This window comes from Macaca fascicularis, chromosome 13 (genome assembly GCF_037993035.2).
Source record: "Macaca fascicularis isolate 582-1 chromosome 13, T2T-MFA8v1.1".
Classification (NCBI taxonomy): Eukaryota; Metazoa; Chordata; class Mammalia; order Primates; family Cercopithecidae; genus Macaca; species Macaca fascicularis.
In genome coordinates, this window is record NC_088387.1 from 104,521,899 (window position 1) to 104,535,850 (window position 13,952).

At 38.2% G+C, this 13,952-nt stretch overlaps 1 protein-coding gene across 9 annotated transcripts in view; it reads left to right on the forward strand.

Annotated features, from left to right (window-relative positions):
- Positions 1 to 13,952, forward strand: part of SMC6 (structural maintenance of chromosomes 6) — an 88,606-nt gene that overhangs the window by 9,009 nt on the left and 65,645 nt on the right. For all 9 annotated transcript variants that reach the window (XR_006691787.3, XM_065527374.2, XM_074012288.1 and 6 more), the window contains 4 exons: positions 3,037 to 3,154; positions 6,380 to 6,485; positions 13,079 to 13,215; positions 13,779 to 13,840. Coding sequence is in view for 8 of the 9 variants with exons in the window: in XM_065527374.2 (XP_065383446.1) it covers positions 3,037 to 3,154; positions 6,380 to 6,485; positions 13,079 to 13,215; positions 13,779 to 13,840 (423 nt within the window). In the remaining variant the exon portion in view is untranslated. The remainder of the gene's footprint in view (positions 1 to 3,036; positions 3,155 to 6,379; positions 6,486 to 13,078; positions 13,216 to 13,778; positions 13,841 to 13,952) is intronic.

Consider the following 13,952-nt stretch of genomic DNA (forward strand, 5'->3'; position numbering starts at 1 on the left):
AAAAAAACTGACAGCTAACGTTATACTTAATGGTAAAACATTGGATACTTTTCCCCGAAGATCAGGAAGAAGACAAAGTTGTTTGCTTTTATCACTTATTGAACACATAGTGCTGGGAAATCTAGCAGTGCAAACAAATCAAGAAAAGGAAACAGAAGGTATAGAGTTTGGAAAGGAAAAAAACACACAAAAAGTGTCTGTTTGCAGATTATGTAGATAATCCATTTGTTCATTTTCTACATAAAAAATCTCAAGGAATCTACAGAAAACTCTTAAAATGAATAAATATATTCAGCAAAGTTATAGGATAAGGTATTTTTAAAATGCTTTACTTTTATATACTGGCATTGAGCACATGGACATTAAAATTCAAAATACTATTTTTAATCACTCAAAAAAAATGAACCACTTTGGGGCAATGCACATTAAAACAATATTGGGATACCAACACACCCGATAAAGATAAAATGGCAACAGTTCAAACTACTGAGAGCACCAAATGCTGACAAGAATGTGGAGCAACAGGAACTCTCATTCGTTGTTGGTGAGAATGTCCAGCCACTTTGGAACACAGTTTGGCAGTTTCTTACAAAACCAAACGTCCTCTTACCATACAGTACAGCAATTGAACTCCTCAGTATTTACCCAAAGGAGTTGAAAACTTACATCCACACGAAAACCTGTGCTTTCATGTTTATAGCAGCTTTATTTGTAATTGCCAAAACTCCGAAGCAACCAAAATGTTCTTCAGTAGACAAATGGATAAATAAACTCTGGTATATCCAGACAATGGACCATTAGTATTAAGCTATTAAGCCATGAAAAGACATAGAGGAACCTTAAATGCATATTACTAAGTGACAGAAGCCAATCAGAAAAGGCTACATACTGTATGATTCCAACTATATGACTTTCTGAAAAAGGCATAACTATGGAGAGAGTTAAAAATCAGTGGTTGGTTGCTAGCGGTTGAGGAAAGGGAGGGATGAGTAGGTGGAGCACTGGAGTTTTAGTGCAGTAAAAATAACTGTACAATACTAAAATGGTGGAAACATGTCGTTATAAATTTGTTCAAATCTATAGAATGTACAGTAATATCAAGAGTGAACCCTAGTACAGACGGTGGACTTGGGTTGATAATGATGTGTTAGTGTGGGTTCATCGGCTGTAACACATGTACCATGCTGATGGTGGATGTTGATAATGAGCGAGACTATGCATGTGTGGGGGTAGGGGGTATATAGGATATTTCTGTATCTTCCTCTCAATTTTGCTGTGAATCTAAAACTACTCTTAAAAAATTAAGTATTAAAAAATGAAATACGTCTAAAGCTAACAAAATATGTACAGGTCTAATATGGTGAAAATTATACAGTGCTGATGAAGGGAATCAAAGAACACCCAAATAAATGGAGACACATACTTACTCATGGATTAGACAACTCAATATAGAAATTATGTCAATTCTCCCCCAAAATGATATGTAAGTTTAAATGCAGTTCTATTAAAACCTCAGTAAGATACTTTGTAGGTGTATATTTTATTCTAAAATTTAGGTGAAAAGGCAAAGGAACTAGTAAATACACCTTGGTACATCCATACCATAAAATATAGCTTAAGAATAAAAAGGAGTGAACTACCGATATAGGCAACAACAGAGAATTTGGCTGAGTGAAAAAAGCCAGTCCCAAGAGGCTACATTTTGTCTGTTTCTATTTATTTAACATTTTAGAAAGGGCAAAGTTAATAAAAATGAACAGATTAGTGGGTCAGGGGTTAAGGTGGGATGTGGATGTGACTATAAAAGGGCAGCATGCGGGATCCTGATGATGATGGAAATATTCTGTATTTTGACTATGTCAGTGTCAGTAACTTGGTTGTGATATTGTTACAACCAAGTTGTAAGTTACAATGGGAGGAAGTTACAAGGTTGTGAAGTTACAATGGGAGGAAACTGAGTAAAGGGTACACAGGATCTCATTTCTTAAGGATTGCACGTGAATCTGTTATTATTTAAAAATAAAAATATTTCAAAAATTCTTCAACCGTGATTTCCAGTATTCTACTCATACAAGGATGTAAATGTTTTCTACTGTTTAATAAGATGTATGTCCAGAAGAGGAGAGCCAGGGAGTTTTAAAGAAATCTTTAAAATACCTGGAGACTTGAAAATGGTCTTCAAAAAAATTAGAAGGCCTGATAAAATAAGGCTGATTTGTTCTGGTACTTAGATAACTACAAAGTGCAGGTGACTACCATTTGCCAAACTCTTGGTTAAACCATTTGTAAACCTTATGTAACTTAATGCTGATATGATATTTACAGTATAGGAAATATTATTCCTGTTTTACGGACTCGGAAACTGTATATTCTTTATAACATTGCCAGAAGTCACACAGCTGCGATAATAAGTGACAAAGTCACAAGAAGAGCAGGCTTTACTTTTTAAGAACATGTACTCCGCTCTTTGAATTGAAATAGTATATGTCAGATAGTGAATTCAGTGTTGAATGCATGGCTGGATAGTCATCTTTCAGAGGTATTCTAAATAAAGTATATAGGAAGTTTTGCTTTGCCAATTGGGATAGCAGTTCTCAACAAAGGGGATTCTTCTCTCTCCCTTTTGTGTCTGCCAGAGACATTTAGCAATGTCTGGATATATTTTTGGTTGTCACAACTTAGGGACAGGTATGTGTTGCTGGCATCTAGTGGATAGAGGCTGGGGATGCCACTAAACATTCTACAGTGCAGAAGACAGACCTCCCCACTAACAGAAAATTATCAGACCCAAAATGTTATTGCCAATATTAAGAAATCTGGTGATACACTTTTAAATCCTTTAAAGATTTTGGAATGAGTACTGACTCATAGAAGGTTCCCATTTAATTTCATCTTATTCATTGAAGTTACCATTAGTCACTTTCTGTAAATTTTTTCATTGATGATGTTGCTAGTCTTTCTGATGCCAACAATGCTTGAATGGTTATAATGAGTGAATTAGATTGACTATTTTCTCCTTTTGTTTTTTATTCATAGACTGCAGCAGAAGTTGGAATAATTGAGAGTATTCACCTAAAAAACTTCATGTGTCATTCAATGCTTGGACCCTTTAAGTTTGGTTCTAATGTCAACTTTGTTGTTGGCAACAATGGAAGTAAGTGTTTTTTCCCTCCTCGTTTGACTTTGAGTAGTACTTTGAGATTAGAGTACATTAACTTTTTGAAATAGGTGACTATTAGTGCTAATAAGTGTTTTGTCTATAGATGTATAACTTGTGGTTATGAATATTCTTGGTATTTGCTGCCAGTGTACACTTAAAGAAAATATTGAGTTAACTCTAGGTTTGTTACTTAAGCAATAGGGATAAACATTTCCTGCTTATGTTTTTAATGTATTTATCTTGGAATCTATACCACAGAAGGGTAGACAAGCGATCCTTATTGCAATTGAGGCAGCCTTGTGTCTTACCTTACTAAACATTGTAATAGAGCACAAATGAAGTGACTTGGCAATCCAAACATAAAAGTAACAAATTCTTACCAGGTGGCCAATAAAAGCTTTAAGAGGAGGTGGTTTTTGTGCCAGTTCTTGAATGAAAATTATCGATTCTGTAGGTCTCATTGGCAAGAAGAGGCTGAGATGTTCCAGACAAAGATTGCTCATCAGCTAAGGTTTGGAGGAGTAGAGGTAGATGTGTATAGGAACTGGTGAATAACCTTATATGATTTATTGTATGGTGGACGGTGGAGAGAAGCAGAAGCTGACTGTGGAGAGTCATGTTCTAGGCAGTATTGTTGAGGATGTTGAATGTCATAATAAAGAGTTTGGAGTTTTATTTTGAAGATGGTGGGGAACCAATTAGAGTTTTGTTTGTTGTTGCTTTGTGGTTTGGGTTTTTTTTTTTTTCTTTTTGTTTTTGAGACAGAGTCTCCCTCTGTCGCCCAGGTTGGAGTGCAGTGGTGCCATCTTGGCTCAGGGCAACCTCTGCCTCTCAGGTTCAAGTGATTCTCCTGTCTCAGCCTTGTGAGTAGCTGGGATTAGCGTGCCTTCACGCCTGGCTAATTTTTGTATTTTTAGTAGAGACAGCTTTTCACCATGTTGGCCAGGCAGATCTCAAACTCCTGACCTCAAGTGATCCGCCCGCCTTGGCTTCGCAGAGTGCTGGGATTAGCAGGTGTGAGCCACTGTGCCCGGCCACAATTAAAGTTTTTGAGTAAAGGAGTGACATGGCCACAATTCATGAAACAGGCTGACCACATTGTGGACAATGGATTAGAAGGGGAAAAATACAGGAGGCAGAAAGTTTCCAGGCAGTTCTGTGGTAGGTCTGCCAAGAATGTGGTGTTAACTCCTGGACTGAGAAGGTACACAGGGAGAGGAGGCTTACCAGAGTCTAGAATAGGAAGCTAGGTTCTGTGTAGCTCTGCCGTCCCTTTTGTGGTTCTGTTTTTCTTACTTTATCATTCAGTCAAGAAGAAAATGTCTCTAGGAGAAATGGGTGGACAAGGGGATCCCTATTTTAGAGGGGTCACATGGGACAAGAAATAAATACTGGTGGGTTCTGAAGTTAGGTCTTTTAACTTTCAAAACAATGGTTTTTATTAATAAAAACTAATAGAAGAGGAAATAATGCAAACAGTGGAGGCAGTGCATTTGGTAATGAAGAAAAGGGAGTTAGAAGAGGAACTTTAAAGGCATTCCAGGAACTAAATTAGGTTAATCAGTGGTGTGTGTTAGTTACTTTGTATTACTTTGAGGAAGATAATAGGCTAATAAAAGTTGATTGGATTGGTTGAATGGAGTTCAAAAAATTGTTACCATATTCTGTGTGTGTGTGTGTGTGTGTGTGTGTGTGTATTTAAAGAGACAGGATCTCTCTCTCTCTCTCTCTCTCTCTCTCTCTCTCTGTCACCCACGCTGGACTGCATGATGTGATCATAGCTCACTGCAGCCTTGAACTCCTGGGCTCAAGCTGTCCTCTCCCCTCAGCTTTGAAAGTAGCTACGACCACAGGCACATGCCACTATGCCTCCCTAATTTATTTATTTATTTTTTTTGAGACAGAGTCTTGCTTTGCCCAGGCTGGAATTCAGTGGTGCTGCCTTGGCTCACTGCAGCCTCCAGCTCCTGGGTTCAAGTAATCCTCCCACCTTAGCCTCCCAAGTAGCTGGGATTACAAGTGAGCACCACCACGCCCAACTAATTTTTGTATTTTTAGTAGGAACGGGGTTTCACCATGTTGGTCAGACTGGTCTCGAAACCCTGACCTCAAGTGATCCACCTGCCTTGGCCTCCCGAAGTGCTGTGATTACAGGCGTGAACCACTGTGCCCAGCCTGCCTGCCTAATTTTATTTTTTGTAGTGACCAGGTGTTACTCTGTTGCTCAGGCTGGTCTCTCTGGTCTCAGGTGAGCCTCCCGCCTCAGCCTCTGAAAACGCTGGGATTACAGGTGTGAGCCACCACACCTAGCCCTCAGCTTGTAATATTTTAGATCCGTGAGGGTATGAAGAAGTACAGTTCTCAAAGAGCTAGAAAATGAATAATATTCAAGTTACAAATAACAATTGTTAAAATATTGTATAAAAACATGTATATGACTTTGCTGATTTTTTTCTACTTAAGTTCATTCATTCAACAAATAATGCAAGTACTTACTATGTGCTAATATTAGGGATACAGTATTGAATGAAAGAGACAACATTCCTGTCCACATGGAGCTTACTTTTGAGGGATGTTAACAGTAGTTTCTGGCTGGGCCCAGTGGCTCACATCTATAATCACAGCACTTTGAGAGGCTAAGGCAGGAGGATTGCTTGAGAATCAGGAGTTTAAGACCACCCTGGGCAACATACCAACAGTGTGTCTCTACAAAAAAAAAAATTAGCTGGGCGTAGTGATGTGTGCCTGTAATCCCAGCTACTGAGGAGGCTGAGGCAGGAGGATAACTTGAGCCCAGGAGTTTGAGGTTTCAGTGAGCAATGAGTGTGCCAATAAAATGTCATAAAAATTAGATGGATTAATAATATACGTGTAAATAGAGGGATACATTCATTTATTAGGTTGATAGGCCAAGGTGGTACAATGAAAGTTTTAGGTTGGAAAGGTGTCAAAACAATTTTTACCATTTTCCTTTTAGTGGCAAAAATTTGATTCCTGAAATGTACTATTTTTTTGCTAATAGCGGCAGCTCAATTTTTCATTACATATATAACTTTTTTTTTAAGTTGTTGCTTTGCATGGGAAGAAAATTATAGTTGAATTTTAACATTTTATTTTAAAGTGAGTCTCATTCATAAATCTTTTTGCATGACATGGTAGGAGTCAGCTTTTTCCTTTTTCTTTTAATGAATGTGATTTCTTCAACATCTGTTTCTTTAGGTGGGAAGAGTGCAGTACTCACAGCTCTCATAGTTGGTCTTGGTGGAAGAGCAGTTGCTACTAATAGAGGATCCTCTTTAAAAGGTTTTGTGAAGGATGGACAGAAGTAAGTGTTCGCTTTCTACCATCCATTTTCAATTCTTTGGTAAGAAAACAGTTACTTTAGATTCCCAGTTCACATAGACATGACTGGAAATGAAGTGCCTTCCCAGAATAGGAGCAGAGGTGTCCTATTTTTTCATTCCTTTCTTTTACCTCTTGTTGCCGGCATGGCGCACTGTTGCCTGTTATCCTCTCAAGACAGATAGCTTGTGTAACTTACTGCCATGTGCCTGGCCATCTTGCTTCTGTTACTTGCTGAAAGAAATGGCTGTGATAAATCTATGTATCCTGTTTAACAAGTGTTTATAAACCTTGCTAATTCCTGACTCTTGACCCAAACCCAGCATCGGTGAGTCCACATTGATACGATAGTAGGGAGAGCAAAATCAGTGACCAGCCAAAGTGTCCCTGCACAAAACTGTCTTTAGCTCTCTAAGAAGTCCCAAAATAAGAATTCTACTTTTTGACTCTGATTTTATACCCTTTACCCAAGTGGGCTGCCAGTGAGTTTAATTTGAGGACCACAGTGACAGATCTGTTTGTGGTCTATCCCAGACCCTTAGTAAATAGTTATATCACTACTGTTTTTGGCTTTACATTTATATTTCTTTTTGTCATAAGTTGCCATCACATAGCTATATATGAATTGTCCAGTTTGCATCATCATGGACTCACTGCTTTTTGCCCACTAGCTGTTCTGTCTTCAGGCTTATCTCTTCATTCTTTTCTGTACTGCCCCAGATACCTCTGAAGGGATCTTTGTTTTTCATAACAACAAAGTGCCCCAAATGCTGTCATACATCTTCTAGCATGAGGCTACTCCCATTCCTCCTTCTCATGCCCAGTGCTGAGAACTTTTGAAACTTTCATAATTAACACTAATATCTTTTTTCTCATTCAGTAGACTTTTCCTTCTGCTCAGTGTTATATCCATTTCTCTTCTATTTTATTACTAAAAAATAGAACAAGGATAGGATGTGAATTAGACCTGCAGATTTCTTATGTATTCCTCAGAAGCCTTAGGAATCTTAACCTTAAGCCAAGATTCCAAATTGACTAAAAAAAAAAAAAAGAGAAAAGATACACAGAAGATTATTTCCCATGCTCTATGGCCCTGGGAAAAAACTATTTGATAACAATTCTCCAGCATAGTTTCTGTCTCCACTTCATGGGGCCCCAGTCCAGCAAAGTCTTCCTTTCACCACAAACCAAAATGACGTTTGTAACAAAAAATTAGTTATTTTGACACCTTTAAGTTAGTAGTATCAACTCTTAGTTCAGTTCATTATATTAAAAAAATTTTTTTATAATTATTATTATTTACTAGTCGTTAGAATCCATGAGAAATTCTTTTTTTTTTGAGAGAGAGTCTCACTCTGTCTCCCAGGCTGCAGTGCAGTAGTGCAGTCTTGGCTCACTACAACCTCCACCTCCTGGGTTCAAGTGATTTTCATGCCTCGCCCTCCCAAGTAGCTGAGACTACAGCCATGCCACCATGCCTGGCTAATTTTTTTTTTAGTAGAGAAGGGGTCTTGTGATGTTGGCCAGGCTGGTCTCAAACCCCTGGGCTCAAGTGATCTACCTGCTTCAGCCTCCCAAAGTGTTGGAATTACAGGTGTGAGCCACCACACCCAGCCACAGTTCATAATACTTAACTATCCATTTCTTAGCTGTCCAAACAATCACCCGGTCTAGTTGGCCAAATAGCACATTGAATTTTCAGATACAGTCTTTAGGAATAAATTATTTTTTTATGCACTGTTAAATGTTTTCTCAGTTAAGTACTTTTTTTTTTTCTATTTGAAAAGTGCTTAGACCAGGGTAGAAACTTCTCTCTGAGACCTGTCCTCTGAACACTATTTAATAAAAAAAGACTAGCTTAAACAAATCACTGACTTTTAAGGACATGGCTGCCTGTAGAGTGAAATAGTAATGTATATATTTTATTTTTGCTTTTCCAGTACAAAATTGGGGGAAATATATTTTAAAACACAGTTAGTGACAGCTAAAAACTCTAACCTTAGCTCAGTCTTCTGTCTAAAAAAGTAACTAAAAGCAGAGTTTTTCCATATCTGTATTGTTCTTATCTATCCCCTCCCTCATTGAAAACATTTAGTATTTATAAAATTTCCCTTGGTTTTATAGTCTCTGATTCTGTCATCACTTTTTTGCAGAATCAGCTCGTTGAGGTTTTTAGTTCTGTTCTTACTCTATTGCACATCTAAAGTCTATGCAGGAGTCTCACTTTACCTGAAGATGGTTGTCAGTGTAGTCCAGCACAAGTTTGAGGTAGTTCTTCTAAGGAGTCTGTCCCTCCCTTCCCCCATCTCTAACATTACACTCACCATTTGTGACACCTGTGCTCTGGGCCTCCTTTCTTGGGATATTTCAACTCTCCTTGGAGATGCTTGCGTAATACTGTTAGGAGAAGCCAGAGAACTGCACCTTGAGACATTGCCTGGGACTCATCCTTCTAATTATCCACCAAGCCTTTGCAGTGACACAGGGACTGAATGAATCCTCCTAATGTATCTCTTCACATGAAAACCTTTCTCAGTGACCCAAGGCCTCATGCCCTTTGCTATTTAGATTCTCTTTTTTTTTTTTGAGACGGAGTCTTGCTCTGTCACCCAGGCTGGAGTGCAGTGGCCGGATCTCAGCTCACTGCAAGCTCCGCCTCCCGGGTTCACGCCATTCTCCAGCCTCAGCCTCCCGAGTAGCTGGGACTACAGGCGCCCGCCGCCTCGCCCGGCTAGTTTTTTTGTATTTCTTAATAGAGACGGGGTTTCACCGTGTTAGCCAGGATGGTCTCGATCTCCTGACCTCGTGATCCGCCCGTCTCGGCCTCCCAAAGTGCTGGGATTACAGGCTTGAGCCACCGCGCCCGGCCTAGATTCTCTTTAAACATATACAGTTTACCGTTCCCTCCCTTGGCCTTCATAATACCAACCCTGGTAGCCTTGGGGTCTTTGCAGTAGTCTAATTTTTGACATCAACTGTGGCACAAGGGTTATAGAGGGACAAAAACTCATTCTCCTGTTTTATGTTCCTGATTTATTTAGTCAAGGAGACAGAACTTGTTACAGATGAGCTGGTGACGCAGAGAAGGAGCAGTTTTATCATCTTTTTGTATGACTTTTCTTTTTCCTTGTTCTCATCCATGTGCACAGCTGCCAGTTACTTCCACGTAGATAGATTCTTCCTGAGTTGAGAAAGAAGCTAAATTCTTACTGTGGTACTGCTTGTTTGTGTTGTCATTCTGAAAAAAATCTCATAGATAGTCTCTCTTTTCAGTTAAGGCTCTCCTGTATTTACAGGCATTGGGCTCTATGGCTGTTTGACCCAAATTAAGCATCAGCACAGACCATATCAGTGTAAAGGGGAAGACTGCAGAGCTAGTGCCCAGCTTCGTTGTCTCTGTCTTCCAGCAGAAGTGGTTTTTTTTGTTTGTTTAGCAGTAATTATGAGGCTTTTTTATAAGTGTTACTTTTTAGAAGAATTTTGCTCTCTTGTATTTATTAGATTCGTATAGCAGGCCAGGCGCGGTGGCTCATGCTTGTAATCCTGGCACTTTCGAGGCCGAGGTGGGCAGATCACTTGAGGTCAGGAGTTCAAGACCAGCCTGGCCAACATGGCAAAACCCTGTCTCTACTAAAAATAGAAAAATTAGCTGGACATGGTGGTGGGTGCCTGTAATCTCAGCTATTTGGGAGGCTGAGGCAGGAGAATCACTTGAACCTGGGAGGCGGAGATTGCAGTGAGCTGAGATCATGCCACTGCACTCCAGCCTGGGCGACAGAGCAAGACTCTGTCTCAAAAAAAAGAAAAAGAAAAGAAAATTTATATAGCAGTAGGATATCAGTGCCTCTGAAGTTCTCACTATACTAAAGATAGCTCAAATACAAGGAGTAGCCAGGAAGGAAGATAATAAAGTAGGTGTTTGGTAATCAAGAGAGGTGTTTGATAATTCAGAGAGCACATATATGTAGTCATTTAAGAAATGTTTTCATGAGGTACAGTAACTTAATGCAGGTAATCATACTAGCTAATGAAATAAAATATTTGTTAGCTACATTATCAGAGGCCAGCCAGCCTTCCCCTCATACTTTAGTGGTTCTCAACCTTAACTGTTCATTAGAATCAACTTAGGGAGCTTTTAAATAATCCCATTAATTGTAATTTTTCTGAAGCGTATCTGTCTTAATTGGGTAATTTTGTTTTTATAGAAAAACCACACCAATTTATTCAAGGTAGCTCTAGGAAAGGATATTTACCATAAAGATGCAAGGATATATATCCATGAAACTGCAGAGAGGAAATACTGCAGGGTCTCTTGAGGGACCAGACTGAGACCCTGTAAGAACCGAGTAATTGCATCTCTGGCTGTCTCTGTGTGTCTTGTCTCTGGGCCTCTGTCTCCCTCTCCCTCCCTTTGGTTTGTTCTGCATCTCTCCTCTCTGCACCACCCTCACAATCCTAACTTAATTGGCTGTGCTTCTGTGTGTGTGCACTATGCTCTGCTCTTTCCTGTCTCTCCTTACGAAAAGTGTACAGGTAAGTGAGTGTGTTTTTCTCTATCGCTGTCTCAAGTATGTGTACTTTCTTATTCTTTTGCTAATCTTTGTTACTGCGTGTCTTCCCATGTACAGGCATTTATAAGTCTTACTGTCCTAGTCTGTGGGTGTATGTGTGTAAGAAAGTGATCTTATGTTTTCTGTGCCTCTGGTTCACTGCCAGTATCTGTGAGTATGTATGTCTTTTTATTAGTCTGCCTAGGTAGTTTCCGAAGAGCTTATCTGTTCTATTCAGACTTTTCTATTTTCTTATCAGAGTATAATGCCCCAAATTGGTTTCTCTAGATCCAGAGGCTCCATAACTTTGTGGCTCCCAGGATTCACCATCTCTTGACTTGATCATTTCTTAATTTGAATTTTTTAAAACCTTTTTGTTTTGAAATAATTGTAGATTTACAGAAATGTTGCAAAGATGGTACAATTTTCTGTATATCCTTCACCCAGTTTTCCTTAATGTAGATATCTTACGTAACTAAGATGCATTTATCAAAGCTATGCAGTTAACATTGGTACAATATCAACTAAACTACAGACTTTTGAAATTTTTTTAACCAGATTTTCTTAGTTTGATTTTTTTAAGGAAGAAAATCTGATTGCTCAGCTGGTAAAAATGTCTATATTTAGCTCAATCCCGAGAGGATAGGATGGAAAATTATATCGTTGCTAAGCCCTTTCTGCTAGGGCACTTGTACAGAAAAGGATGGGTGAGCAACAGAACAAACACTTCAGTGTGTCTACTGTCTTAGCAGTAGTTCACAATGAAGCTCATCTGGAATATTTCTTCCATGCATTTCCCACAAATGGGAACAGTTTTTGAGTATGATTACAAATTCACAAAAACAAGTTTGTTCTATTAAAGGTTTCATTTAATTACCAATTAAAACACTTTTATATTAAAGGACTTCAGCATTTTGACAGATGCTCATATGTACCAGGTAAAATATCTGCTTTTATGTCTAAGGAAATTATATCTTTATTAATGTCCTTTATCAGCATCTTTGTTTTTCTACCAAGTCTTATTTTAACACCAGTTGTAGTACACAAATACTCTTTTTTTTTTTTTACCCCTATAGATCTTAAAATATGCATGGCTGTAAGTCCCTAAAACATCTTTAAAACTTTAAAAACTATAACAGAGCCTATTGGTTAGGCAGATTTATACTCATTATTTTTAATGCCAGTAAAGAAATTTTGGGCTTTAGTTTCTTTTTTTTGAGATGGAGTCTCTCTGTCGCCCAGGCTGGAGTGCAATGGTACGATCTCAGCTCACTGCAACTTCTGCCTCCCAGGCTCAAGCGATTCTCCTGCATCAGACTTCCGAGTAGCTGGGAATACAGGCATGCACTACCGTGCCTGGCTAATTTTTGTATTTTTTGTAGAGATAGGGTTTTGCCATGTTAGCTAGGCTGGTCTCAAACTCCTGACCTCAAGTGATCCACCCACCTTGGCCTCCCAGAGTGATGGGATTACAGGTATGAGCCACTCTGCCCAGCCTAGTTACATTTCTTGATATCAAATGGTTTTATGTTTTATTGCCAAGTACTTGAAAAATTAAAATTACCTTTCTTAATTCTAATCCTCTGAAAATGTTACTACTTTACCATAATTTTTACTTCATCATTCTTTAAAGGCCTACTGTCAAGCATGATGCTTTATATAACTTATAGTAGTCAGGCAGTATAATGTTGATTACGTGATTTTTACAGGAAAATGTATAACTTATCTACATGTCTTGAAACAACTGAAACTTAATGGTTTTTGTCAAATGTGCTATATGGATAGAATAGTCAGTGAATTATTTTTTATGAAGCATCACTTATTCTCAACTTTATTTTTTTGTTAGGCACAGTATCGTTAACGTTATGCTGTAGTGAACAATCAGTGTCAGCTATTGATGTAAAGCTAATTTGCAAATGAATTGGCCAAATTATTTGGTGGTTTTGAAAATTTTGAAAATTGTGGCAACCTAGTATTGTAATTACACTGTATCTTCATGTAATTTAGCTTAACCTCATTGTTTCAGCTCTGCAGATATCTCAATAACATTGAGGAACAGGGGAGATGATGCCTTTAAAGCCAGTGTGTATGGTAACTCTATACTTATACAGCAACACATCAGCATAGATGGAAGTCGATCTTATAAACTTAAAAGTGCAACAGGTTTGTTTTGATTCTCTTTTCATTTCTTGTAAAATATTAGGAAATACTCAATTAGAAAGAATTAGATGACTGTTGGTATTGATTGAACTGTCTTCCTTGTAACATGATTGGTTGTAAGTGTGTGTGTATTACACATGATTGTTTTACCCCAGGATATTATGGCACCAAAAGCATGATTAGCAGAACTGGGGATTATTTGAAACAGGTTGTGCCATTTTGTTTTCACCTACAGACTTCCTGTCACACCAGGGTTTTTATAAATGGTTAGCAAAAGTGCAAAATGACATAAAAGAAGAGGTGAGCATTTAGTTTTTGAAGAGCGATGGATGAGGAGCAAAATATGTTTAGTTATGGGAACAAGATAAGCACCATTATTGCATGTGGGTACTTTTTCTTCCTCTGTACTTGTGCCGTGTTCATTCATGTTTATACATATTCAATGGTACCTTTCTTGATGATGCAATGAAAGCTAATTAATATTTATATTTTGTAAGTAACTATACATTTTTTCTGTGTTATGCCCTAGAAACAGTTTGGTTATTTCATATGTTTCTCATAACTAGGCTCCGTGGTTTCCACTAAGAAAGAAGAGCTGATTGCAATTCTTGATCATTTTAACATCCAGGTAATTGGTGAATTTGTGTTTCAGATTAATGCATACAGCTTGTCATTTTTTAGTGTGATTTCACTTGTGTAGAAAAAAATTTAAATGGCCTCATATGAGTAAGTTGACCACA